The sequence below is a fragment of the Oncorhynchus tshawytscha genome, linkage group LG12 (assembly GCF_018296145.1).
Source record: "Oncorhynchus tshawytscha isolate Ot180627B linkage group LG12, Otsh_v2.0, whole genome shotgun sequence".
Taxonomy (NCBI): domain Eukaryota; kingdom Metazoa; phylum Chordata; class Actinopteri; order Salmoniformes; family Salmonidae; genus Oncorhynchus; species Oncorhynchus tshawytscha.
The window spans coordinates 68,204,903-68,232,724 of record NC_056440.1 but is presented as its reverse complement, the minus strand read 5'-3'; the positions used below and the strand labels follow the sequence as shown (position 1 = coordinate 68,232,724).

At 44.4% G+C, this 27,822-nt stretch overlaps 2 protein-coding genes and 1 non-coding gene across 8 annotated transcripts in view; 1 reads left to right on the top strand and 2 right to left on the bottom strand.

Annotated features, from left to right (window-relative positions):
* Positions 1 to 17,558, top strand: part of LOC112263802 (leucine-rich repeat-containing G-protein coupled receptor 4) — a 29,576-nt gene extending 12,018 nt beyond the window's left edge. Inside the window, exons 3-18 of the mRNA XM_024440411.2 lie at positions 1,009 to 1,080; positions 3,325 to 3,396; positions 6,784 to 6,999; positions 8,656 to 8,727; positions 9,967 to 10,035; positions 11,090 to 11,161; positions 12,095 to 12,166; positions 12,425 to 12,493; positions 12,671 to 12,742; positions 12,851 to 12,916; positions 13,043 to 13,114; positions 13,327 to 13,398; positions 13,547 to 13,672; positions 13,840 to 13,937; positions 14,055 to 14,108; positions 14,206 to 17,558. Coding sequence (XP_024296179.1) covers positions 1,009 to 1,080; positions 3,325 to 3,396; positions 6,784 to 6,999; positions 8,656 to 8,727; positions 9,967 to 10,035; positions 11,090 to 11,161; positions 12,095 to 12,166; positions 12,425 to 12,493; positions 12,671 to 12,742; positions 12,851 to 12,916; positions 13,043 to 13,114; positions 13,327 to 13,398; positions 13,547 to 13,672; positions 13,840 to 13,937; positions 14,055 to 14,108; positions 14,206 to 15,554 — 2,623 coding nt within the window. The 3' untranslated portion in view covers positions 15,555 to 17,558. The remainder of the gene's footprint in view (positions 1 to 1,008; positions 1,081 to 3,324; positions 3,397 to 6,783; positions 7,000 to 8,655; positions 8,728 to 9,966; positions 10,036 to 11,089; positions 11,162 to 12,094; positions 12,167 to 12,424; positions 12,494 to 12,670; positions 12,743 to 12,850; positions 12,917 to 13,042; positions 13,115 to 13,326; positions 13,399 to 13,546; positions 13,673 to 13,839; positions 13,938 to 14,054; positions 14,109 to 14,205) is intronic.
* Positions 17,559 to 20,366: 2,808 nt separating this feature from the next.
* LOC112263800 (myosin-binding protein C, cardiac-type-like) overlaps positions 20,367 to 27,822 on the bottom strand; it is a 43,791-nt gene continuing 36,335 nt past the window's right edge. For 5 of the 6 annotated variants that reach the window (XM_042330966.1, XM_042330969.1, XM_042330970.1 and 2 more), the window contains 7 exons: positions 26,904 to 27,099; positions 26,441 to 26,580; positions 25,243 to 25,402; positions 23,409 to 23,545; positions 22,946 to 23,132; positions 21,398 to 21,418; positions 20,367 to 20,815 (listed from right to left, as the gene is read on the bottom strand). In XM_042330966.1, coding sequence (XP_042186900.1) covers positions 20,766 to 20,815; positions 21,398 to 21,418; positions 22,946 to 23,132; positions 23,409 to 23,545; positions 25,243 to 25,402; positions 26,441 to 26,580; positions 26,904 to 27,099 — 891 coding nt within the window. In that variant the 3' untranslated portion in view covers positions 20,367 to 20,765. The remainder of the gene's footprint in view (positions 20,816 to 21,397; positions 21,419 to 22,945; positions 23,133 to 23,408; positions 23,546 to 25,242; positions 25,403 to 26,440; positions 26,581 to 26,903; positions 27,100 to 27,822) is intronic. The other variant, XM_042330967.1, reaches the window with a different exon arrangement.
* Positions 27,686 to 27,741, bottom strand: LOC112264259. Its single transcript, XR_002955603.1, has one exon. It is a non-coding gene; the product is annotated as a U7 small nuclear RNA (small nuclear RNA).

Below are 27,822 nucleotides of genomic sequence, written 5' to 3'. Positions count from 1 at the left end.
TCAACAGTTCATTTACTGCTGGGAAACAATACAAATGCTGTCAAAAGGAAACAATTCCGTCAATGAATAGTTGATAAAGATGCATGAGAAGCCAAATTGATTTGGGTGTTTGATGGTGAAGCGTGTCCTGTGGAATCCTGTGGTTTGAGCCAGAGCCAAGTCAAGTTGTAGAGCATGTACCATTATATAACCTTCCAAATCCAGCCATGTTTGTCAACCACAACAAATATTATTTTAAACATGGTCTGCCATTGGATCACAGTGGAAGTCTGCCACTAGCGTTTGTGTGTTTAGACTAGAGACCCTGTCATATGATGTTGTCTGGTTGTTATATGATGGACCAACCGTGTTCGACATCCCTGGACGTGTGTCCTCGAGTAGGCCCCAGTAAGGGGGTGCGTTGTGGGGTTGTATTAGGGCATGGTGGGAGTTGTTACTCAGATTCCCCAGGCTCTCAGTCTCACACCCAGCAGCTATTGGCTGCAGGGGAATCTAATGCCACCCAGCTCAAGTTGCAGAGGGTGATAAATCTGGTGCTAATCTCCCAGGCCAGATTTGGTGGAACTATGAGTCCCTGACATCCCGCCCCCACATGATTATTCACATTGCCAGTTCTTCCTGATATCCTGGCTGGAAGGGAAGGGGAGGTAGACCAGGCCCAGGAGGGGAAACCTAGGCCCAGTCCTAATGTGTCCACTCTCCCCAGAGGGTCTGGTGAAGTGACAAAATGCCATCGCACTGACACGTCTCTCTAGCACCCCAGGCGTTATGTTATGTTATGCTATGCCTGGTGACACAAACTGGAGCCTGTGGGGTGTTTTCATTCGTTTTTTTTGGTCAATGACTTTCCATCTTGTATGTATTAACATTTCAAAGTGAAGCTGTTAAATTGAGAGCTTTGAAAGTTGTACCAACAACATATAGATTACTATATGAATCATTGCTTTCGATGCAATCATGAATTGATCACCATCTTTTTCTCTCTCTCTTCCTCTCTCTCTACCTCAGGCGACTGGCAGGAAATGACCTCTCATTCATCCACCCTGACGCTCTGTCTGGACTGCATCAGCTCAAAGTCCTGTTAGTGTGCCGCTCATTGGTCCTCCACACACACTTACAACACGTACACACAGACAAACACTCATTTAATACCTGTATGTTCTGTGACTGTACATTGAGCCAAGGGTTCAAAGACCAGTACTGGTGAGTGCTCGGGCACAACCCACACAAAATCAAACACACAGACATTCACATGCACACACCTGTAAATAAAACTGGTGAATGAAATACAGGTGAATTAAATAATAAGAGGTGTTCACTTCCTTCCCAACTAGCGGTTGCCATGTGACGTGTGTGAAGAGGCAGGAAACCAGAGGGCCTGTTCCCCTGGGCCCTAGCCTGCTTTGACGACAGAGACTACTGATAGTAGAGAGGAAGGGAGATAGTCACCATAACCACATCTATGTCCAGTAGAGACTAGAATCCACAGATGGATACTAATGCTCATCACTACATGGTCAAGTACTCACATGCCACATAAAAATTACTACAGTTTACTGTTTACTGTAGAATACTACAGTACTTACTGTATTCTGTAGTATACTATACTACACACTAGTATCTCTTGATCATGTGTAGTACGAGTAGTATATAATGTCGTAGTATACTGTTGAATACTATAGAATTATCCACAAAAAACACTAGTAAATATTGCTGAAATGTCTGTCAGCCAAAACCTTTTTTTTTACTATATTAAATATTACAGTATTTAATTTGCATATACCCTGCCCATTCTACTCCCCATATCCCAATTTGTGCCACCTGTAAGTGAGAAAAATACAGGCCAAGGATAGACCATATATACTGAGTGGACAAAACATTTCCATGACATAGACTGACCAGGTAAATCCAGGTAAAAGCTATGGCCCCTTATAGATGTCACTTGTTAAATCCACTTCAATCAGTGTAGATGAAATAGATTTTTAAGCCTCGAGACATGGATTGTGTATGTGTGCTAATCAGAGGGTGATTGACCAAGACAAAATATGTAAGTGAATTTTGAACTAGTTATGGTAGTAGGCGCCAGGCGCACCGGCTTGGGTGTGTCAAGAACTGCAATGTTGCTGGGTTTTTCACGGTCAACAGTTTTTCCTGTGTATATCAAGAATGGTCCACCACTTGAAGGACATCCAGCCAACTTGACACAACTGTGAAAAATTTGCTCTTTTAGTATTTGTCCAGTATGTTTTGTCAAAGAGAGAGCCCCCCACTTCTATGTCATAGATGATAAAACAAAAACACTTTAGTAAATACTACAGTAATGACTGCAAAAATACTATAGTATAAACTACTGTTTTTTACTACAGTATTTATACTACAGTAAACTGTAAATACTACAGTATACTACAGTATTCAATGTAGTAAAAACAATACAGTGGGTAAGTCTGCAAAAACACTACAGTGAGTGAATACTATACTATTCCTACCATAGTATACACTAATATTCTTTCATATGGGATATGCATGCAGACACAAACGTGTGTGCTCAGAGACACACACATCCTCCCCACAGTCAAGTATACTGTAATGCATAGTGTACACTCTACTTCACCCCGAACCCATACACAAGCTTATGAAACAAAGCCTGAGGTGCTAGTTAGTCAATGATTTTGACCCTTTATAGAGATAAGAGATTGAGAGGCTGGAACACTTTGTGATCCTTTTGTGTTCATTTTACATTACATTTTAGTCATTTAGCAGACGCTCTTATCTAGAGCGACTTACAGTAGTGAGTGCATACATTTTCATACTGTGTTCACACTTTAACTCAATACAGAGCTGATCTTCTCATTCTCGTACGCACCATGTGACTGCTGGTTGCATCACTAGCCGGCTACCAACTGGTTACTCAACCCTACACGTTAAAGGTTGCTGCCCTATATACATAGACATTGAATCACTGGTCACTTTAATAATTGAACACTAGTCACTTTAATAATGTTTACATACTGCTTTACTCATTTCATGCCGTATGTATTCTACTGTATTTTAGTCAATGCCACTCTGACATTGCTCGTCCTAATATTTATATATTTCTTAATCGATTCTATTGCTTTTAGATCTGTGTATAGTTGTGAATTGTTAGATATTACTGCACTGTTGCCGCTAGGAACACAAGCATTTTCCTACACCCGCAATAACATCTGCTAAATATGTGTATGTGACCAATAAAATGTGATTTGATTTGGTTGTGCAGAAATGGTAATGAGGAGGCATGTTGGTGCGACCACAGTTCAGGTTATAAAACTGTGTTCTCTCCCTCAGGATGTTGCAGAATAATCAGCTGAAGACTGTTCCAAGTACAGCTATAAAGAACCTCTACTCTCTACAGTCTCTGTGAGTCCCCCTATCTCTTCACCCATCTGGAATTACACACACACACCTTTTCGAGACTTGAAATGGCAATACTCATGGACATCGCAAGCATAATCATGACATTTACAATGGGAAGCATTCACTCTACAATCCAATTGACCTATTAGCTTCCTCTAGACTGGCCTGCATCATTGCACTGACCTTTACACAGCTCACACATAACCATCTGGTTACCATGCTGTCTTTACCCCCCACCACGTTACATTTACCAACAGTTAGACATCATCTATTTATTTATGTGGTTGATTTTTACCTGTATGGGTTTGAAAGGGATGTGTGTGGGTTATATTTCCTAGACACTGCATGGCTCTCCAGTGCGGCAATTTTAATTATTGCTGTGTGACCTGGAATTTTAATTCAGGTACCAGTATGCCTAGAAAAAATAAGGATTCTAGCTTTAATACCTCAAATATTTTTCATTGTGCTCCTAAATGTCTTTGTGTCCGCCTACATTTTTCAACTTAGGCGCGCACATGTGCTCCTTGTAAAAATGGTCCGCGTAGAACCCTGCACTGGTTTCCAAATCCCCAGCTCCTCAGCGTCTTTCATTTGACTTTAACTTAGTGACTCTGTGACTACTGCATGTCACTCGACGAGGGACTATGACTGAGCATTACTCCATCTTTGTTTCCCTTTCCCTCTTTTGACTCTGACTGTGAATAGTGTAGGATGAGTTCCAGCTGGAAGCCTGGTCCGGGACATGCTGAAAATCCAGCTTTCTGACATTTATCACCTCTCCAGATCCTTTCCCTCAGTCCCACGTTTTCCCTCTTTTTTTCCTTCTCTTGTTTTTTTTGCAGGAGTCTTTTCTCTCTTAGGGGCTAAGGTCTGTAGCTGAAGTAATATGTTTTGGCAGAGCCTAGCTGGGTTTGTATAATGCCTTTGAGAGTTAGATGTCAATCATCGTGCCTTTCTGCTTCCAACACAGACTCGTAGGGAATTTAGAGGGAGAGAGAGATATGGAGTCATGGAGGTGGAAAGAGAGCGAGGGAAGAGGAGATTGAAACTTAGAGGGAGTCTGTGAAGGGAAGAGCAGAATTACAAGGGGATAGAGCTTTTGTTGCGACGGAGAGAGTGAACGTTGTGATACTACATTAAGGAGCAGGTTTCATGAATGAGGAACAGAATGTGCAGCACCAGCCAAATACAAAACTAGTAGAAACCTTGTGTAGAACAAAGCTATTTAAAACCTAGTCCTCACCAGAGCAGTTTAAATAGTTAGAAATAAATGCAGAATATTTATAAGAGTAATGAAATTCCAATTTGTATAGTAACGCCATACTTTCTATACATACGTTATTATGTAGTTGTAACGGTTTTCCTCCTCTTCTGAGGAGGAGTAGGAAAGATCGGACCAATGCGCAGCGTGATAAGTGTCCATATTTTAATGAAATACAGTGCCTTGCGAAAGTATTCGGCCCCCTTGAACTTTGCGACCTTTTGCCACATTTCAGGCTTCAAACATAAAGATATAAAACTGTATTTTTTTGTGAAGAATCAACAACAAGTGGGACACAATCATGAAGTGGAACGACATTTATTGGATATTTCAAACTTTTTTAACAAATCAAAAACTGAAAAATTGGGCGTGCAAAATTATTCAGACCCCTTAAGTTAATACTTTGTAGCGCCACCTTTTGCTGCGATTACAGCTGTAAGTCGCTTGGGGTATGTCTCTATCAGTTTTGCACATCGAGAGACTGACATTTTTTCCCATTCCTCCTTGCAAAACAGCTCGAGCTCAGTGAGGTTGGATGGAGAGCATTTGTGAACAGCAGTTTTCAGTTCTTTCCACAGATTCTCGATTGGATTCAGGTCTGGACTTTGACTTGGCCATTCTAACACCTGGATATGTTTATTTTTGAACCATTCCATTGTAGATTTTGCTTTATGTTTTGGATCATTGTCTTGTTGGAAGACAAATCTCCGTCCCAGGTCTTTTGCAGACTCCATCAGGTTTTCTTCCAGAATGGTCCTGTATTTGGCTCCATCCATCTTCCCATCAATTTTAACCATCTTCCCTGTCCCTGCTGAAGAAAAGCAGGCCCAAACCATGATGCTGCCACCACCATGTTTGACAGTGGGGATGGTGTGTTCAGGGTGATGAGCTGTGTTGCTTTTACGCCAAACATAACGTTTTGTATTGTTGCCAAAAAGTTCAATTTTGGTTTAATCTGACCAGAGCACCTTCTTCCACATGTTTGGTGTGTCTCCCAGGTGGCTTGTGGCAAACTTTAAACAACACTTTTTATGGATATCTTTAAGAAATGGCTTTCTTCTTGCCACTCTTCCATAAAGGCCAGATTTGTGCAATATACGACTGATTGTTGTCCTATGGACAGAGTCTCCCACCTCAGCTGTAGATCTCTGCTGTTCATCCAGAGTGATCATGGGCCTCTTGGCTGCATCTCTGATCAGTCTTCTCCTTGTATGAGCTGAAAGTTTAGAGGGACGGCCAGGTCTTGGTAGATTTGCAGTGGTCTGATACTCCTTCCATTTCAATAGTATCGCTTGCACAGTGCTCCTTGGGATGTTTAAAGCTTGGGAAATCTTTTTGTATCCAAATCCGGCTTTAAACTTCTTCACAACAGTATCTCGGACCTGCCCGGTGTGTTCCTTGTTCTTCATGATGCTCTCTGCGCTTTTAACAGCCCTCTGAGACTATCACAGTGCAGGTGCATTTATACGGAGTCTTGATTACACACAGGTGGATTGTATTTATCATCATTAGTCATTTAGGTCAACATTGGATCATTCAGAGATCCTCACGGAACTTCTGGAGAGAGTTTGCTGCACTGAAAGTAAAGGGGCTGAATAATTTTGCACTGCCTAAGTATGGTTCTCAATCAGAGACAACGATCGACAGCTGCATCTGATTGGGAACCATACCAGGCCAAACACAGAAATACAAAACCTAGAATACGAAACATAGAATGCCCACCCCAACTCACGCCCTGACCAAACTAAAACAGAGACATAAAAAAGGAACTAAGGTCAGGACGTGACAGTAGTAGGCTATCCAATGGCTCATTCAAATATTTGCAGTTGATAAGATTAAGGGCAATGGAAAGCTGTTAAAAATGGAAGACCGTAGTGTTAATGTTTTTCTACTGAGGCAATAGAAATACCTCATAAATACCATTCCTTACATGGCCCTTGATTCTCTCTCTCTCTCTCTCTCTCTCTCTCTCTCTCTCTCTCTCTCTCTGTTATGTGCTGTATCAATATGAAATGTCCTCAACGTGAGAATGTTAATGGTGGTGAATGTATGACAGGATTCACATATTGGTGTGACATAACTAGTAAGATAAAGGTTTCTAAAATCTCTTTCCCCCCCTCCCTCTGCAGACGTCTGGATGCCAACCACATCACGACGGTGCCTGAGGATAGCTTTGAGGGCCTGCAGCAGCTCCGCCACCTCTGGCTGGATGACAACAGCCTGACTGAGGTCCCAGTGGGCCCCATGAGACACCAGGCTAACCTGCAGGCTCTCACCCTGGCACTCAACCGCATCACCCACATCCCCAACAATGCCTTTGCCAACCTCTCCAGTCTGGTGGTGCTGTGAGTGCTGCAGATTTATCTATTCCAGACCTGGGTTCAAATACTATTTTAAATCTTTCAAATACATTTAGCGTTTGCTCTAGTCTCTCTGGAGTGCAAGAGGGGCAGGGTTTGGACTCCTTGTGATTATTCTATTGGTTCCATTGTGCCAGGCAAGCTCAGTAAACTCAAGATAGTATTTAAACCCATGTCTGAACTATTCAAGTCAAAACAGAGGATCTGTTCTGTGCTCCTTCCCATAGGGGAGAGTTTGGGGGGTTCAACTCAATGGTAGTATACTGTAGATTCAGATGTAGCACAGACATTAGATATTTTTGGTGGAGATTTACATCTGTTGGAAGAAGAATATGTAGGAATCATGGGTAATAGAATATAACTTTTATTATGAAAGACAGTTACATGTAACTATTTTAATATTTTTAAACAAAGTGTCAAAGGAACTAACCCTCAGATTACACTTCTCTACCATTCAAACATTGCAGATGTTCAAATCCATTCCACTCCAAGTCAAATTAAATTCTCAGTTAAGTACATCAACATACTGTATGAAGCCATCACTTACTGTGGAATGCCCCTACAAACACAAACGCACGCATGCACACATGTGCACGCGCACACAAATGCACGCACGCACGCGCTTGCACACACACACACACGCACAAGAAAAATGCTATTGCTGCAGGGCCCATTTGGAGGGAAAAAGGACAGAGCTGTGTCCCTAGTGGCTGGCAAGAATAAACAGGAAGAAAATACCTTGAATCCGTCAGGCTTCGACACACCAGCACTCACAATGATACCTGACTTACCAATCACTGTGGTCTCTGGTGATAGCTGCAGAGGACATTTACCTTATGAATAGATTGAATTGGGTCTTACTATCAGGCAGGGAGTGTGGGAGATGTGAAAAGTGCTGCGTTGTTCATCCAAAAAGGATGGGATGCCATGTGGCAGGTTGAGCATTTTGTTTTTATGTGTGTTGTATGTCAATAAGAATTGCTATATTATATCCTGCTTAAAAATCCAGACAGGTGACCTCTCGAGTGGCGCAGTGGTCTAAGGTACTACATCGCAGTGCTAGCTGTGCCACTAGAGATTCTGGGTTCGAGTCCAGGCTCTGTCGCAGCCGGCCGCAACCGGGAGACACAGGGAGACCCATGGAGTGGTGCACAATTGGCCCAGCGTCGTCGGGGTTAGGGAGGGTTTGGCTGGCAGGGATGTCCTTGTCCTATCGCGCACTAGCGACTCCTGTGGCGGGCCGGCTGCAGTGCACGCTGACACGGTCGCCAGGTGTACGGTGTTTCCTCCGACACATTGGTATGGCTGGCTTCCGGGTTAAGTGGGCATTGTGTCAAGAAGTAGTGCGGCTTGGTTGGATCGTGTTTCGGAGGATGCACAGCTCTCGACCTTCGCCTCTCCCGAGTCCATACGGGAGTTGCAGCGATGAGACAATTGGATACCATGAAATTGGGGAGAAAAAGGGGTAAAAAAAAAAAGATATGTAATAAATAACCCAGATGGATGTTCATTGTTCAATCACACAGACTAGATATCCTATACATGTTCCTTCTGTTGTTCAATGTCCCTTTTGGCTCGTCTGCAACAGTGAAGTCTAATTTGAGCCGGGAATGGAATATAAATATATCCTTTATCTTCCAGGCATCTGCATAATAACAGAATTAAGGAGATTGGGGAGAGCTGCTTCACGGGGCTAGAGAACCTAGAGACGCTGTAAGTGCATTTGAATACGAACTCATTAACAGTATGTATGAGCCACTCACCCCCCCACACACACACACACACCCAGAGCAGCCGGGACATCAGTGTGTATGAGCCACTCATGAGCCCTCACCCCCCCACACACACACACACACCCAGAGCAGCCGGGACATCAGTGTGTATGAGCCACTCACCCAGAGCAGCCGGGACATCAGTGTGTATGAGCCACTCACCCCCCCACACCCCCACACACACACACCCAGAGCAGCCGGGACATCAGTGTGTATGAGCCCCCCCCACACACACACACCCACCCACACACCCAGAGCAGCCGGGACATCAGTGTGTATGAGCCCCCCACACACACACCCACCCACCCACACACCCAGAGCAGCCGGGACATCAGTGTGTATGAGCCACACCACCCCCCCCCCCACCCACACACCCACCCACCCACACACCCAGAGCAGCCGGGACATCAGTGTGTATGAGCCCCCCCCCCCCACACACACACACACCCACCCACACACCCAGAGCAGCCGGGACGTCAGTGTGTATGAGCCACCCCCCACCCACACACCCAGAGCAGCCGGGACATCAGTGTGTATGAGCCCCCCCACACACACACACACCCACCCACACACCCAGAGCAGCCGGGACGTCAGTGTGTATGAGCCACTCACCCCCACACACACACACACCCAGAGCAGCCGGGACGTCAGTGTGTATGAGCCACTCACCCCCCACACACACACACCCAGAGCAGCCGGGACGTCAGTGTGTCCACTTCCTCCTGTAATTGCTCCAGGATAAATGGAGCGGAGTCCGTGATGGCTATCTGCACTACCCTCCCATTGTTCGCTTCCTCCTGCGTCGCCAGCCTGAACAGTGACACAACATCTTTAGTCCGGAGGGGACAGAGACATTCTGACCTATGGTTTAACAGCAGCCATATTAGACTGTTATTAGGCTGTGTCACTCAACGTTGACACTGATAAAGCATAAAGAGAATTGTCTTACTTACTATAGGAGCCTACCTTATATTATGAGCACTCCAGTCTATCAAGGGAACGACAGTACACTTGGCTATTTTATAGTGTAGTGCCTGAAACTGGAAGATCAATATTTTACTATTGTTAAGGTGACCGTATGTTTGCACAGCACTGCTAGTGAATGGTTACAGTATGATTGAGTGTGCTGTGGTATGTGGTGTAATGATTATGAAACTCCCTGCTCCTTTTGGCCCCTCAGGGATCTTAACTTCAACAACCTGATGACCTTCCCAGAAGCAATCCAGGCACTGCCCAAACTGAAGGAGCTGTGAGTACTGTCCCATGACAAACACATGCACACACACACAGTCACAAATGGAAGCACACACACACGCGCCCGTCACTGACACACAGGGATGCACATGCGTACACAGATTCCCTTTGTGAGATTTTTAAAATCTGAAATGTCAACTTTGAGTGATTAGGTTGTTTAGTCAGTAAGTGACATGTGGCCTAAAGGTGATATCATTTTCTGCAAAAAGAGGAGACCCCTCGTCTTTTCTCCAGTGTAACTGTGGTTGTGTGCAGGCTGCAGTGTTTTTGTAGAAATGTGAGCTGTTGATGTGTCTCGGTGGAGCTGTGAACCTTGGCAGGGGGAGCTGAGAGATTAATGATGGGGTCTGACTAGTGCCCCCAAGAATACACTCCTCTATCTGTTTTTTCCTTACCTTTGTTGCTCTCCTCTCCTGTCTGTCAGCGCTGTAGTAGAGAGAGAGGCTGTCTTAATGTTCCTGTACAATGGTTTCTTGATCCCTTGAACTTGTGATGGATATAAGGGACCTGTCTACTGGATAAAGACGCAGGCACCTTAGGTACATTACCTGGCCTTTGTTTTCACAGTGTCACTGGGACATCTTGAACAATAGATCATGACTTCACAACATTTCATGTGGACAGTAACAACTGTTCTCCAGATGGTGTCCTTTCATATTTCTGATGGAAAAACAATATTGAACAGATATGGAATTTACCATGTTTTATGACAGCAGTATAGATTAATTAGCAGTAAAACCTTCAGGCAAATAATTGACATGCACTAGATTGAAAGATGCCATCTAATGGTGAAAACTGGAATTAGCCACATTAAGTGCAGAAATCAGGAAGCTGTAGCACACAGAAGCTGTGCATACAGAATTAGTGGTAATTTACATATTGGCAACTATAACAGTTTACTTAATTTGGACCTCTCGCTTTTCCTAATCACAATTTGTATCTTATTCAGCTGTTGCAACTGTATCGTTGCATATTTAATATTCCACCTTCATCCCAAAGATTGTGGTTAGAATAATTGTTTCACTGTGTATATTTTCATTTTCCTCCAGTGGATTTCACAGCAACGACATAGCAGCCGTACCTGAGGGAGCCTTCCACAAGAACCCTTTGCTCCGCACAATGTAAGACCACCATACTTCAAAGCCAGTCCGACAGTCAACAAATACTATAGAATAGAACCTTAAGCCTTCACACATTCATGTACTAGCACAGTGTTCCCCAACTCCAGTCCTCCAGTACACCCAACAGCACACATTTTGGTTGTAGCTCCAGTCAAACTCACCTGATTCAACTCATTGAGTGCCTGATGATTAGTTGACCAATTGAATCACGTCTGCTTGTCCGGGGCTACAAAATATGTGTACTGTTGGGGGTAGTCCAAGACTGGAGTTGGGAAACACTGTACTAGTATGTACAGTTTATCATATTTACACACATAACTGTCTCACTGACTGACTGACTGACTGGCTGACTGACTGACTGCACCAAGCTGGTAATATAGTGACTGACTGACAGCACCAAGCTGGTAATATAGTGACTGACTGACTGACAGCACCAAGCTGGTAATATAGTGACTGACTGACTGCACCAATCTGGTAATATAGTGACTGACTGACAGCACCAAGCTGGTAATATAGTGACTGACTGACTGACAGCACCAAGCTGGTAATATAGTGACTGACTGACAGCACCAATCTGGTAATATAGTGACTGACTGACTGCACCAAGCTGGTAATATAGTGACTGACTGACTGCACCAATCTGGTAATATAGTGACTGACTGACTGACTGACTGCACCAAGCTGGTAATATAGTGACTGACTGACTGACAGCACCAATCTGGTAATATAGTGACTGACTGACTGCACCAAGCTGGTAATATAGTGACTGACTGACAACACCAATCTGGTAATATAGTGACTGACTGACAGCACCAAGCTGGTATAGTGACTGACCATGGGCCCAATAAGATAAGATATTTGTCCAGAAGATGGTGCCATTTTCGCATAGTAAATTAGTTTACTGTCAGTGTCCTCTTCTCTTACCCTCCCCAGCCACCTGTATGACAACCCCCTGTCCTTTGTGGGAACTTCAGCCTTCCAGAACCTGTCTGACCTGCACTCCCTGTAAGTCCCTGTCCATATCTGTTAGAAAACCAAGTCTGGTACTCTGAGCATTGTATTCATAGTGTTGTAAGGATCTCTGAATTAACTGCTTTACAATAACAGTGTATGAAATCACCATGTGATACAATACACTGGATATCGCTGGTGCTTTTTTCATACCATGATCTAATGTTACGAGTGGACAGTTATTCCGACTAAAGTTAGTCTCTGGTCTGTCATACCTGTTTGTGTTCTAACCCTGTGAGGTATGTGTTTCAGGATGCTACGTGGAGCCAGTATGATGCAGGAGTTTCCCTGTCTCACTGGGACTAACAACCTGGAGAGTCTGTGAGTACACAATACAGCTGATGCTTTACATCAACATACACAACTGACACTGACCAACAATGTTAGAATGAATGTGTTCGTGTTAGACAGATTGTTAGTGATTAGATTTTTTTCTGCCTTTGAGGTTAAGTGAGACCGTTTGTCAGTGGTAATTAAATCAGAGTGTTTCTTTCTCAGTACTTTGACAGGCACAAAGATTGCTGCCGTACCGGTTGAGCTCTGTGAGGATCTCAAGGTGCTGCGGACTCTGTAAGTATCCCCAACCTCACCTCTCACCCTTATCCTACCTTATTAATCTGTTTCACATAAATGCTGGTGACATTCCAGATTACATTATTTCATCCTTTTGCCCATCAGAGACCTGTCCTACAATGAGATTGAGGAGCTGCCTTCCTTCCAGGGCTGTCTAAAGCTGCAGGAAATGTGAGTAAGGTATATTGTTGGGAATGTGAGCAAGAGCACAAACACATTTTTAAACATTACACTCAAGATGACCCCCATCTTCTATCCTTTTCTGAGTGTATATTCTGTGTTCTGCCCTAATTATAGAAGCCTGCAGCACAACCACATCCAACAAATCGACAGGGACACATTCCAGGGTCTGTCTGCCCTGCGCTTGCTGTGAGTACACACACACACACACACACACACTCACACACACACTTGAAGCCTATAGTACCTTGAGGCTTAAAGGTGAAGGGCCTAAGTAGATCTCATTGGAAATTAACTCAGTTCTGCTTTCACTAGCTCATGCCAGAGGCTAATTTAAAAAAGCATGCTTAATTTGCTGCCCTGATTCTGAACACATCATTAAGTAATTTTCTTTACTACAGGGACCTGAGTAGAAATGAAATGAAAACCATCCACAGAGATGCTTTCCTCTATTTGACGGTGCTAACAAACCTGTGAGTAGGACACTGTACTGTGGTAAAAACTAAATCCGTTCTCAAACAAGTCATGATAACAAATACATTACTGTTTAAACAAATGTGTACATATGCTAGTAGTGTGTTCCAGGAATGTATGTATGCTAATATGTCCTGTTTGTTTTAGAGACCTGAGCTTAAACTCGCTGACCAGCATTCCAACAACTGGACTGAGTTCACTGAACCAACTGAAACTCACAGGAAACCTGCAGATGAAAAATGTATTTACTGCAAAGAGCCTCCCCAAACTCAGGTCAGAATCCCAGTAATTCATCCAAATGACCTCACACTGTCCTGAACTAGATGTGAACTCACTGTAGTGCCAAACCCAATTCACTTACAGTAACTAAACTTAAGTCCAACTGTGAGGTTGGGGTCATGCAACACTTTGAACGATAATGGTCCTATTGTGGTCTACAGGTCAGTATCAGTTCCCTATGCTTACCAGTGCTGTGCATTTGTGGGATGTGATTCTTCAACAACTTCCACTGATGAGGAGGACATCAAGAAGGTTACAGGTAAAACATGTCGTCATGACTGGTGATTAGACCACTCTTGGAATAAAAAAAAGTATTATTCAGAGGAGGGATAAAAAGTATATTGAAATTGATAGCTAATTAATCTTTGTGTTCTAGGTGGAGAAGAAGTGCAGAGGATATCGATGGTCATGCACTGCTCTCCCTCTCCAGGTAAACCACAGTCACTTTATTGTCATCTACAGCATTGAATTCGGTACATCATCACATCTCTTACTAACTGAAGGCTGACTCTGTCTCTCTCCTCCAGGAGCCTTCAAGCCCTGTGAGCACCTCCTGGGCAGCTGGATGATCCGTCTGACTGTGTGGTTCATCTGCCTGGTGGCCCTGATCTTCAACACTCTGGTGCTGGCAGCCACCTTCTCCCGCCGGGCCTTGGCCCTCTCCCCTGCCAGGCTTCTGGTTGGCCTCTTGGCCCTCACCAACCTGCTCACTGGGGTCTATGTGGGGGTGCTCACTGTCCTGGATGCTGCCACCTGGGGCTCCTTTGCGGAGTTTGGGGTCTGGTGGGAGACGGGGGTGGGCTGCCGGGCAACAGGGGCCCTGGCGGTGTTGTCCTCAGAGTGGGCTGTGCTGCTGTTGCCCCTGGCGGCTGTGGAGCGCAGCGTGGCGGTGAGGGCGCTCCTGGGGAAGGCCATCTCACCCAGGAGGAGCAGCGAGAGGGGGGTCGGGGACCGACGCTTCACCCTGGCGGCTGCTCTCCTGGGACTCCTGGCGGCTGCAGCAGCCTGCCTACCCCTCTTCAGTACCAGCGACCCTTCAGCCTCCCCTCTCTGTTTACCCTTCTCTGGCGGTGAGGGCCCTGCGCTGGGTGTCACTGTGGCCCTGGTGCTGCTCAACGCTCTGGCCTACCTGTTCACAGCAGCAGTGTACACCCAGCTGTACTGTGGCTTGGGCAGGGTGGAGCTAGCAGACCAGGAGCAGGCAGGGGCCGTACGCCACGTGGCATGGCTCATATTTACCAACTGCATCTTCTTCTGCCCTGTTGCAGCCTTCTCCTTCGCCCCTCTACTGGCCAGGTCTGGCACCGCAGGGGGCCCTGAGATCGCCAAGTCCATCACGCTCATTTTCTTCCCCCTACCGGCATGCCTTAATCCCGTGCTCTATGTTTTCTTCAGCCCCGCCTTCCGGGAGGACTGGCTGCGTCTGCGGGGCCATGGAGCTGTGGCCCGGGGGGTGAAGGCTGGGCAGTGTGCAGGTGGCTCTGGGGTCGTGGATGGGGACGGAGACTCCTCCACACGGCTGGGCTATGACTGTGGGGTGTACTCCCAGCTCTGTGGGGAAACAGGCATGTGTGAGCGCTGCCAGGCGGTTCTACACGCCAGGACCTCTTCCTCCTCATCATCAGTCTGCAGACACTTGGTAAAGTCCCACAGCTGCCCTACCCTCTCAGCCGGTGCGGCAGTGGGCCAGCGTACGGAGGGATACTGGGCAGACAGCGGCACCCTCTCTGCCCAGTCAGAGTACGCTGACGAGGGGGACTCGTTTGTATCCGACAGTTCAGACCAGGTGCAGGCCTGTGGACGAGCCTGCTTCTGCCAGAGCCGAGGGCTCCCTCTGGTCCACTACGCATACAACATACCTCGCATCAAAGACTGAGAAACTCTTCAGCTGTGTGTGTGCATCTGTGTTTGTTTGTGTGTGTGCGTGTGTGTGTTGGACACTATAATAAAAACAAAGGTTTGTGATACACAACAAAACATGTGCAGGGTCCCTGCACACAAATCATTCAGGAAGCACTTCTTTAATCACTGTGTGAACCAGACTTAACCGTCACAAAAAGGGAATCTGGCATTAAATGAGACTTCTTCGAGACCTGAGACTTTTTGGTCAACTCTTGTTTTGCCCTTCAGGATTTACAACTGATTCCTGTGTGTGATAACAACAAACTGTCTGTCAAATGTGTAACAAAAGAGGAAACCTTGCCACCAGTGCCTGCTTCTTGGTTTAGAGCAAACTCATTGTCAAGGTGTTACAAGCCTGAATTCATCTGTCACGTCTCTTGCTAAGGCAAGGATCTATGTGCCATCCTTTTGTAGTTTGTTTTGTGTTATATGTATATTGTGTTTATATGTTGTCATTCCCTGGTCTGTCGATTTTAAAGCCTTGCCATAATCGCTATTCATTTGTATATGTAGCAAATGTAATCATAATCCTCACTCTAGGGTTGTTTTTCATATGAGAATGTAACTGAAAGGAGAATTGTATGGAAGCGGCTTTAAATTAAGGGGTACTGACAATGTGTTAAATATAATCTGACAGCTGCATTTTCAGCTCTCCCTTTGTGAGCCAACTGAATCTGTTCATGTATCTTCACATGCCCTGTATTCATTCCTCAAGAGTACAAGTCCAATGACTTAAATGTTTATTATCTTTGACAATAAGTGTCAACAATTCTTCCTCGCTATGAGTGATACAATCATGGATGTCACGTGGGAATGGAAGAGAGCACTGTTTTATCAACAGTCTTCCCAGGTTGTTGTGGAGAGTTTTATGACTTTGTTTTGTCTCTTGGACTGAAAATCATTTAGTTGAACTGTGCTTTACCCCCAGGGTCGTTCTAATTTATTGCTTAAAGAGGAGCAGAATGTCTGGGCCATGGACAAGGTTATTTCAGGTGCCAGGAAGTTGGCTTTGAAAGGTGAGTGCAGCATGTACCAAGTGCAAGCTAAGCCTCTGGTGCTGAATGTTGATGGCACACAAAGGCCTTCATTTCTGGATTGTTCTCTGAGACAGATCACATTATAGTAAAATATATATATATTTTTTTCTTCTCTTAAAATTGACATAATTGTTACTCACAACCCATTAATTATGATCAAGATGCACACAAGCCCACAGCTCAGCAGTGTTGCCAGTGTAATGGATATCATGGTGTATGTTATGATATAATAACAACATATAATGTTTCACAATGAAACATTTTATTGGATCAGGTTTGACTGTAGGGGAATATCTGTTTGATGTACACGAGCATGACTTTGCGTATGGGGCCTGCACCATACCACACCCTAGGAGCCTGTATCCACATGTGTAATTCATGTGAGCGCTCAGGAAATTAGGCAATGTAGGGAAGCCTAGACTCCCCTCAACACTGTTAATGTGTCCATATTATCAAGCTCATTGGCTTTTGAAATTATATCACTAATTTTCTTATTTTTGAATGGATTTGTCAATGTTTTGACTGAGTGTAATTTTAACCCCAACCAACTGTCCAGATTGTATTGGAGATGTTTGAGCCCGTACATGCAAATTCCAAATCGGTGTGTATTGCTGTCTGTTTATCCATATTTAAATTATTTTTGATAGAAAAACCAATAATCAAGAATGGGATGGATTGACTAACCATGGAAGCTACCTCTTCTAGTTTAGTGGCTACCAGCAGTGCTTTGTAAGGTGTGTGTTCTTATGCTATTGATATTTTGTTATTTTGGTTTGAACTGTAGGCTTTGTTTGTAAATACATCGTTGTACAGCGTCACTGAATTTAAGTCATGCTTTTAGTGGGAGGAATGTACAGTATGTACTGTATACTGTGATTTTTGTAAACCAAACTATATAAAAACCATTTGCTTAAAAAAACAATGCTTTATCTACAAGATTTCTGACACACACACTCTCACTCATGCTTATAATTTATTTGCCCCACAGTGACACACAGTTGAGTTGGACTGATTTCGACCTTGTCAGGACGGTCAGTGTTTTTCTTTGCCTACAGTGTTAGGTTCTGTCTGACTGACTGACCATAGTGCCACTCAAGGGTGCTGTTGAAATTGTCAAGGCTATAAATGTCCCACAGGGCACTGGCACCTCTCCCAATTGGCTTCTCTGGCTGAGTTTCAAATCAAATTGTCACATACACATGGTTAGCAGATGTTAATGCGAGTGTAGCGAAATGCTTGTGCTTCTAGTTCCGACCATGCAGTAATATCTAACAAGTAATCTAACCTAACAATTTCACAACAACTACCTTATACACACAAGTGTAAAGGAATGAATAAGAATATGTACATAAAAATATATGAATGAGTGATGGCCGAATGGCATAGTTTGTTCATAGTATTGTTTAAAGTGGCTAGTGATACATTTATTTTTCCATTATTAAAGTGGCTAGAGTTGAGTCAGTATGTTGGCAGCAGCCACTCAATGTTAGTGATGGCTGTTTTACAGTCTGATGGCCTTGAGATAGAAGCTGTTTTTCAGTCTCTCGGTCCCTGCTTTGATGCACCTGTACTGACCTCACCTTCTGGATGATAGCTGGGTGAACAGGCATTGGCTCGGGTGGATGTTGTCCTTGATGATCTTTTTGGCCTTCCTGTGACATCGGATGGTGTAGGTGTCCTGGAGGGCAGGTAGTTTGCCCGCGGTGATGCGGTGTGCAGACCTCACTACCCTCTGGAGAGCCTTACGGTTGTGGGCGGAACAGTTGCCGTACCAGGCGGTGATACAGCCCGACAGGATGCTCTCGATTGTGCATCTGTAAAAGTTTGTTTTTGGTGACAAGACAAATTTCTTCAGCCTCCTGAGGTTGAAGAGGCGCTGCTGCGCCTTCTTCACCACGCTGTCTGTGTGGGTGGACCATTTCAGTTTGTCCGTGATGTGAACGCAGAGGAACTTAAAACTTTCCAGCCTCTTCACTACTGTCCTGTCGATGTGGATAGGGGGCTACTCCCTCTGCTGTTTCCTGAAGTCCACGATCATCTCCTTAGTTTTGTTGACGTTGAGTGTGAGGTTATTTTCCTGACACCACACTCCGAGGGCCCTCACCTCCTCCCTGTAGACCGTCTCATCGTTGTTGGTAATCAAGCCTACCACTGTAGTGTCGTCTGCAAACTTGATGATTTGAGTTGGAGGTGTTCATGGCCACGCAGTCATGGGTGAACAGGGAGTACAGGAGAGGGCTGAGAGCGCACCCTTGTGGGGCCCCAGTGTTGAGGATCAGCGGGGTGGAGATGTTACCTACCCTCACCACCTGGGGGCGGCCCGTCAGGAAGTCCAGGACCCAGTTGCACAGGGCGGGGTCAAGACCCAGGGTCTCAAGCTTAATGACGAGTTTGGAGGGTACTATGGTGTTAAATGTTGAGCTGTAGTTGATGAACAGCATTCTTACATAGGTATTCCTCTTGTCTAGATGGGTTAGGGCAGGGTGCAGTGTGATTGCGTCGTCTGTGGACCTATTGGGGCTGTGAGCAAATTGGAGTGGGTCTAGGGTGTCAGGTAGGGTGGAGGTGATATGGTCCTTGACAAGTCTCTCAAAGCACTTCATGATGACGGAAGTGAGTGCAACAGGGCAGTAGTCATTTAGCTCAGTTACATTAGCTTTCATTGAGAACAGGAACAATGGTGGCCCTCTTGAAGCATGTGGGAACAGCAGACTGGGATAAGGATTGATTGAATATGTCCGTAAGCACACCAGCCAGCTGGTCTGCGCATGCTCTGAGGACACGGCTGGGGATGCCGTCTGGGCCTGCAGCCTTGCAAGGGTTAACACGTTTAAATGTTTTACTCACGTTGGCTGCAGTGAAGGAGAGTCCACAGGTTTTGGTAGCGGGCCGTGTCAGTGGCACTGTATTGTCCTCAAAGCGAGCATTATGGGTAAAAAATAACCCTGTTGATGGTGTCCATGCCACCTGATTCACACTGAGTGCCCCTGTTCCTTTAACACATCCAAACCTCACGGGGTGTGTAACAACATCATGATGGGGGCTTACTGGAAGCGTATAAGTGCACATGAACTATGGTCTTGAATGTGACCTATCAAATCTTCACCAAGTTTGACAATAAGAATGTGTTTATGTTTAGAAAATGTGTTGTGTGAATGTATGCTAGTGGATGAAGGTAGGTGGTTGGCAGTGGACCTCAGAAACCAACAGGGGCAGCCTTATCTCTCACACCCTGTTTGGAAATGGACTTGGCTTGACCAAACATTTCACCTCCCAGCGATGCACCCACAGGGGGAATGGGACATTCCAGCTGTTCCAACCCTCCCCACACCTCATCGCCGGGCCAAACACATTAAACATATTGCTATATCCTCTTTTGGGCTTAGTTAGACTTTGTTACGTTAATACCCAGCAGCTTTTGTTCATTCCCACTGGCATTCAAGCGCCAGAGCATCAACTGTTTGTTGACCTCATAGTGATTATCTTCTGTGGGTAGGGCAGCATGAGGCACACGAGTGCTGCTCCACCTGTGTATTCATCTCTGTGTTAACCCCTGTCCACTGTCTGTTTCCCATGTTAAACAATGGTGGGGTTTTATAAGGCCCCCACTAGTGAACAGGCCACACCAGAGATAGTGGTTTACTTAACTTGCATTAACCAGTTTACAGCTGGGAATATGAGTATGGTTGGGTACCCTACAGACCTGGGATAGACTTGTATTGGAATAAGTGAGAAAAGAAAGTGCCCACTGGCCGATGACAAAGCTTTGCATTTATTTTTCAGACATAAAATAAATATTCTTTGCCTCTGATACTCAATAACCCTTTTCTACAAAGGATGATAGAGTGAATCAAACAATGCAGTCCTTTGCTACTCTTCAAATTATTCCATGAAATAAATAAAGGTACAATAACACAATGTGGATGAATGTAATGTCTTGGATGACCTATGTAAGATGGTTTCACAACAGGGAACGGGGAGGATTGACATGTGCACATAACGGGGTGGTAGTGGGACACATGGTAATGAAAGCTAATGGATTATCTCTGGTCTCTTCACATTGAGCTGTAGTCTGGCCAGGGTCCCAGTGGAGGTCCGTGTAGGATGAGACAGGACATCCATCCTATCTTCAACCGGCTTCTTTACACCTAATCAGCCTTGTTCATCTGCTTATCCCTCTCCTCTTTGGTGATTTGAGCTGCAAAGGCAATTAGTCTAAGTCGTGAATCATATTTCCAATTAAAAAATCAAACATACTAGAACGTATTTGTTGGTGATTAATGTAGGACTGATAATACTTCACTATTTTAGACTTTATTCAATCGAATTATTGTCTTTTTACATTTTAATTCTAGACTATATCAATTTATAATATCCATGCCATTTGATAAATAAATACCACTGAGAAAATGACTGTTACTTCAATAACATTGGGATTAGAATAACATCTCCAGTTCAATTTGTTAATATCAAGATAGATTTTTCTAAAAATCTATAGTGTACAGATGAGGTATATTTTATATTATATATATTATATTATATATTTTACCTTCTCGTACCCTTAAATTTGGTGAGATGGACCATGCACATTGTTACATACAGTAATGTATAGTACATTTACATTTGAGTCATTTAGCAGACGCTCTTATGCAGAGCGATTTACAGAAGCAATTAGGATTAAGTATTTTGGCACACCTTTTATTCTTTTCTAATTAATACAAATGAAACAGTTCTATAATAATGGGATTGACCTCAGTTATTACTGAGTGTGGGGGCTTACCTTGGGGGAAAGTGCCAGGTGCTGGGAATAAAAAAGGTAGAAGCATGACAGGACACAGCATGGTGGGGTTACAGACAGAAGGAGAGACACACGTCAGAGGAGATGGATCATGTAATGGTGGCAGGATCCATTTAGAACCTTTACATGTATTCCAGTGTACATTCTAAAGGTCCGTCAGGGAGTTAATATACCCTTATGAAGACATAACGATATGTCTGTATATGTTAACATGAGATCTCAAATAGGAAGAATAGATTTACTGTATTTGCCCACTAGAACATACTATGATTACCATGATACATGTTCTTGATTTGAACATGCCATTTAACACGTACAAGTATAATTCTTCCATCTCAGATTTGATGTCCAAATGTAATATTTCATAAGGAAACCCCCAAACATGTTTCAAATATGAGTTGGGGAGCATTCATATATTATGACATTTTCAGACATTTATATATGACTTCATATTTGATGGACACATATGTACTAAGGTTACCTGTTCCAGACAGGAAACAGACTGAAGTACACAGGAAGTTGGAAATCTTGACAATTACATCCCTATTTACGGTGGTCATAACTGTAACAATCACCATGTACACTCAGTGGCCAGATTATTAGGTACACCCATCTAGTACCGGGTCGGACCCCACTTTGCCTGAATTCTTCGGGATATGGAAACATTGCTGAATTGGTTTCAAGGGCCCTAACGTGTGCCAGGAAAACATTCTCCACACCATTACACCACAGCCACCAGCCAGTACTGCTGATACCAGGCAGGATGGGGCCATAGACTCATGCTGCTTACGCCAAATCCTGACTCTATCATCAGCATGGCGCAACAGGAGCCGGGATTCTTCGGACCAGGCAATGTTTTTCCACGCCTCAATTGTCCACTGTTGGTGATCGCATGCCCACTGGAGCCACTTCTTGTGTTTAGCTGATAGGAGTGGAACCTGGTCATCTGCTGCAATAGCCCATCTGTGATAAGGACCAACGAGTTGTTCATTCCGAGATGCTGTTCTGCACACCACTGTGCCGTTATTTGCCTGTTTGTGACCAGCCTGTTAGGTTGCACCATTCTTGCCATTCTCCTTTGACCTCTTATTAATGAGCTGTTTACACCCACAGGACTGCCGCTGACTGGATGTTTTTTGTTTGTTGCACTATTCTTAGTAACCCTGAGACACTGTCGTGTGTGAAAAGTCCAGAATGCCGGCCGTTTCTGAGATACTGGAACCTGCGCACCTGTCACCAATGATCATATCACGCTCAAAGACACTTCGGTCACATGTTTTACCCATTCTAACATTCAATCGACCAGTAACTGGAAACCTTGATGCCTGTCTGCCTGATTCATATAGCAAGCCATGGCCACATGATTCATTGTCTCTAGGAGCGAACCATTTTCGTGAACAGGGTGGTGTACCTAAAAAACTGGCCACTGAGCACACAAGAATGACAATGGAGTTGGCAGTTGGTTGGCAGGCCAGGTGTGTTAAGGAGCTCACCAGCAGAGAAAAGGTGAGTAGTGTTAGGGATACTTACGGCGAATCTCTAGCTTGCACTCCACTGCGTCTTCTCCACTGGCGTTGACTGCTTTGCACATGTACACTCCCCCGTCAAATGAGCAGGGCTTGCGGATCTCCAGGGTGAGTACGCCCTGCCTACTGAACATACGGTACTTGGCCTCGTTGGAGATGTCCATCTTGTTTTTGTACCATGTCACTTTGGGCTGAGAGAGAGAGGTTACAATGTGAACTAGATTTGCCTAGAGTAATGCATATGGCAAAACAATGAAATAATGTCTATCTGCTATTACTAAGGCTCATAGTTTTTACTGGTCAGGACATGCTTGTCATCCCCCTACAGTACCAGTAGCAGACATGATGATAATGTAATAGTCGTGCTGATTTGATGGTGATTTTGATGGTGATAAATCACTATATCATTCATGGTTAGCAGCATAGCCTTTGTCTCTGTCATTCTCGCTTGTATAGGGACACCTCACCTTGGGGATACCTCTGACAGAGCAGCTGAGGGTGGCGTTGTAGCCTGCTATGACTGAACGGCTCACTAGAGGGTGTGTGAACTTAGGCGCCTCGGAAAAGTCATGCTCCTTGTAAATTGGAGGCTTGTACTCGAAACCTGATGAACAGATGAACAGGTGCAGTTCTCAACTTATGTTCAGAAAGTTTATGAGTTTTTACACAGGTGGCAGCAGGCAATGTTTTTTAAAATGAATTTCATGTGAATGCTAATCCTACATAAACTCAGCAAAATAAAAAAAAGTCCTCTCACTGTCAACTGCGATTATTTTCAGCACACAGTAAATATTGGTATGATCATAACAAGAGACATAAACTGAACAAGTTCCACAGACATGTGAGTAGCAGAAATGGAATAATGTGTCCCTGAATGGAGAGGGGGGGGAGAGAGTCCAAATCAAAAGTAACAGTCAGTATCTGGTGTGGCCACCAGCTGCATTAAGTACTGCAGTGCATCTCCTCCTCATGGACTGCACCAGATTTGCCAGTTCTTGCTGTGAGATGTTACTTACCCCACTCTTCCACCATGGCACCTGCAAGTTCCCGGACATTTCTGGGGGGAATGACCCGAGCCCTCACACTCCGATCCAACAGGTCCCAGACGTGCTCAATGGGATTGAGATCTGGGCTCTTCGCTGGCCATGGCAGAACATTGACATTCCTGTCTTGCAGGAAATCACGCACAGAACGAGCAGTATGGCTGATGGCATTGTCATGCTGGAGGGTCATGTCAGGATGAGCCTGCAGGAAGGGTACCACATGAGGGAGGAGGATGTCATTGCCTGCAATGACAACAAGCTCAGTCCGATGATGCTGTGACACACTTCCCCAGAAAATGATGGAGCCTCCACCTCCAAATCGATCCCGCTCCAGAGTACAGGCCTCGGTGTAACGCTCATTTCTTCCAAGATAAATGCGAATCCGACCATCACCCCTGGTGAGACAAAAACGCGACTCGTCAGTGAAGAGCACTTTTTGCCAGTCCTGTCTGATCCAGCGACGGTGGGTTTGTGCCCATAGGCAACATTGTTGCCGGTGATGTCTGGTGAGGACCTGCCTTACAACAGGCCTACAAGCCCTCAGTCCAGCCTCTCTCAGCCTATTGCGGACAGTCTGAGCACTAATGGAGGGATTGTGCGTTCCTGGTGTAACTCGGGCAGTTGTTGTTGCCATCCTGTACCTCTCCCGGATGTTCGGATGTACCGATCCTGTTGCGGTGTTGTTAGACGTGGTCGGCCACTGCGAGGACGATCAGCTGTACGTCCTGTCTCCCTGTAGTGCTGTCTTAGGCGTCTCACAGTACGGACATTGCAATTTATTGCCCTGACCACATCTGCAGTCCTCATGCCTCCTTGCAGCATGCCTAAGGCACATTCACACAGATGAGCAGGGACCCTGGGCATCTTTCTTTTGGTGTTTTTCAGAGTCAGTAGAACGGCCTCTTTGGTGTCCTAAGTTTTCATAACTGTGACCTTAATTGCCTACCGTCTGTAAGATGTTAGTTAGTGTCTTCCACAGGTCCAGTGTCTTCCACAGGTCCATGTTCATTAATTGTTTATGGTTCATTGAACAAGCATGGGAAACAGTGTTTAAACCCTTTACAATGAAGATCTGTGAAGTTATTTGGATTATTACGAATTATCTTGGAAAGACAGGGTCCTGAAAAAGGGACGTTTCTTGTTTTGCTGAGTTTACATACACAATGACCATGTTAAATTTATAACTATTGTTTGTTTATAGTTATGATGTCAGGGTGGTATTACTGTCATGATCAGTGTGCCAGATATGGGAGCCCACCTGTTTTCTGGATGTAGGCACTGTCTGCTGAGAAGCAGGGCTCTAGGCTGAGGCCTACCATGTTCACAGCGTAGATACGGAAGATGTATTCATTCCCCATGATGAGATCAGCCACCACACAGTTAGTTCGCCTATATAGCTCATAGACAGTGTACCATTCCTGAAAACCAACCACATTTGAGTCAAACTCTTCATTTAAAATTGAGACCACATTTTAGGGCTACCAAAATACTACAGAACAGTTAAACCACACTGTCAGTGTAACGTGTCTTGAGAGAATGAGAATGCATGCCAACTCCTATGAGTGTTTGCCAAACAAAGGGCCCCAACTGGGTTATATTTAGCAATGGGGCATCTCTGATATCCCATTGAGATATTGTTCTTTGTAACATGATAATCTCATATCTCACAGCCTGCCATTGTGAGATGGAAGAAATTAATTGGGTCTAATAATGACTTGTGTGAAACCTGAACAGGGAGCTTTTTATTTAGCCACTAACCTTGCAGCTCAGAGGTACATTGGGTTTCCATCACTACACAGACAAGCCATGTCCAGTATGAGGCCAAGGCTGGGGGCTAAAAACAGGGTGTGCTTGGCTTGCTGTGCTCTGGGTGGCTGCTTGGGGTGGTGGAAGGAGGCAGTTGGAGCTCAAACAAACAGGCCCAGAATGCAGTTCTCCTTGCCCACAAAGACTCTCTGCCTAGCTGTGGCTGACTGTGTGTCACAAGGGAGGGTAAAATCCCCCTCGTGACCATGTAGCATTCTTCCCATCACATAGTGTACATACATTAGTCAATTATGGCCATGTGTCAGAGAGCTTAGCTACCTTGCCTTGGCAATGGCATGGTTATTAAACCCAACGTTCTAACACTCAGAGCTTGGCATAGTTCACTCTGAGCCCAGCCAGAGAACTAACAGATAATTATCAGCCAGCTCGCCCTCTCTCACACACACACTGGGATGACCTGTGTGTGTCAGTTAGAAAATAAATATTAGCCTAATCATAATTTAGAATATAGATCATGCTTTCCTGAACCTGCCATGTGTGGGGCAGTGTATGATATTCGTATAACCTTACTCATCTAGTATTGTCTGACCAATATGAATTGCTAGTTTTCTGTCATATATGAACCTCTTGCACAAATGAATGAGGAGAACATTTTCTTGTTAGACTCTGCCCAGCAGATTGACTCTCACCATGGTCTTCTTGTCAGCCTTCTGAACCATGTAGCCGGTTATTTCACAATTTCCATTGTCCTTGGGTGGCTTCCACTCCAGAGCCACGTTAAAGCCCCAAACATCCATGATCTTCAGTTTCTCTGGAGACCCAGGCAAATCTAAAGATAAGAAATAATATTTATCGAGTCAACATACTGTACAATAACTTTACCTTAAACTCCAATTCAATCAATCACAGAGAAAGGTAAACCACACGGTGGGTACACGTAGAATATTGTTTACGCTGTATTTTAGGAGCAGGTGTGGTTTTGTTTCAATATCCAATGATAATGTCGGCAAAGGGACCAGCTTGCGGGATGTATCGGTTTCATAGTTAATAACTCAGATACAGCATAAACCCATTATGAGTGAACTGATAGTGCCACTGATCAATCATAAAACATTTCTATTGCAAACCATTAGAGTTGTGAGGAGTCCTCACCGACTATCTGAATTGAGATGCTGGCTGTGTCCTCAACATTCTCAATCTGCAGCTTGACTTCATACTTCCCAGAGTCCTTCCTCTCTGACTTGCGGATGAACAGGATTGTGTCGGTGTCGCTGTTCCGGACGCTGACCTGCTTCGGGTTCAGATGCTCCCCATCTTTACTCCAGGTGATCACAGGCCTAGGCTTGCCCTAAAATAAAAAATAATTGAGATTGGAAATGAAACATTCTAATATTTTTAAGAAAGAAAGATTCTGGAGGACTGCAGTACAAGTAAGTTAATATGTGTGAAATATTGGTTTTCCTCAGTAACCTACGTTTACTAAATTATCATTATAGTTCCAGGGGTGATGATGATTTCAGTACATCTCCAGACCAAGACATTTGAAATATGATATTGTTCAGATATTTTTTATGGCAGATTTGAACCTAGATAAGTGTGCCTAATAGATACAGTAGATGGTGGTACATTTGGCAGTGGCCCAGACTCCTTGGCTTGTGGTTTTCAGCAGTTACTCACTATGAGCTGCTTAAGAGAATCACGTCTGTATCAGTTATCAGTCTGTCAATTGCATGTGTTACTAGGATACAGTTTCAAAACTGAAGCTGTATGTATTTATAGTCTTGAGGGAAAAGCAGAAACAAATAAAGAGAGAGTGATTTACTGTAGTATTTTTGCAGACTGTAGTATCCTGTAGTATTTACTGTAGTGTTTTTGCAGTCATTACTGTAGTATTTACTATAGTGTTTTTGTTCAATTATCTTTGACATACAAATGGGGGTTTTCTCGTTGAGGAAACCTACTGGACAAATACTAAAAGAGAAAGACATTTTCCCAAAACATGTAGGTAGGTAGGACTGGGGTCTGAACAAATAGTTCAGAGCCTCTGCTCTTTTCTATAACCTGTAGTGAA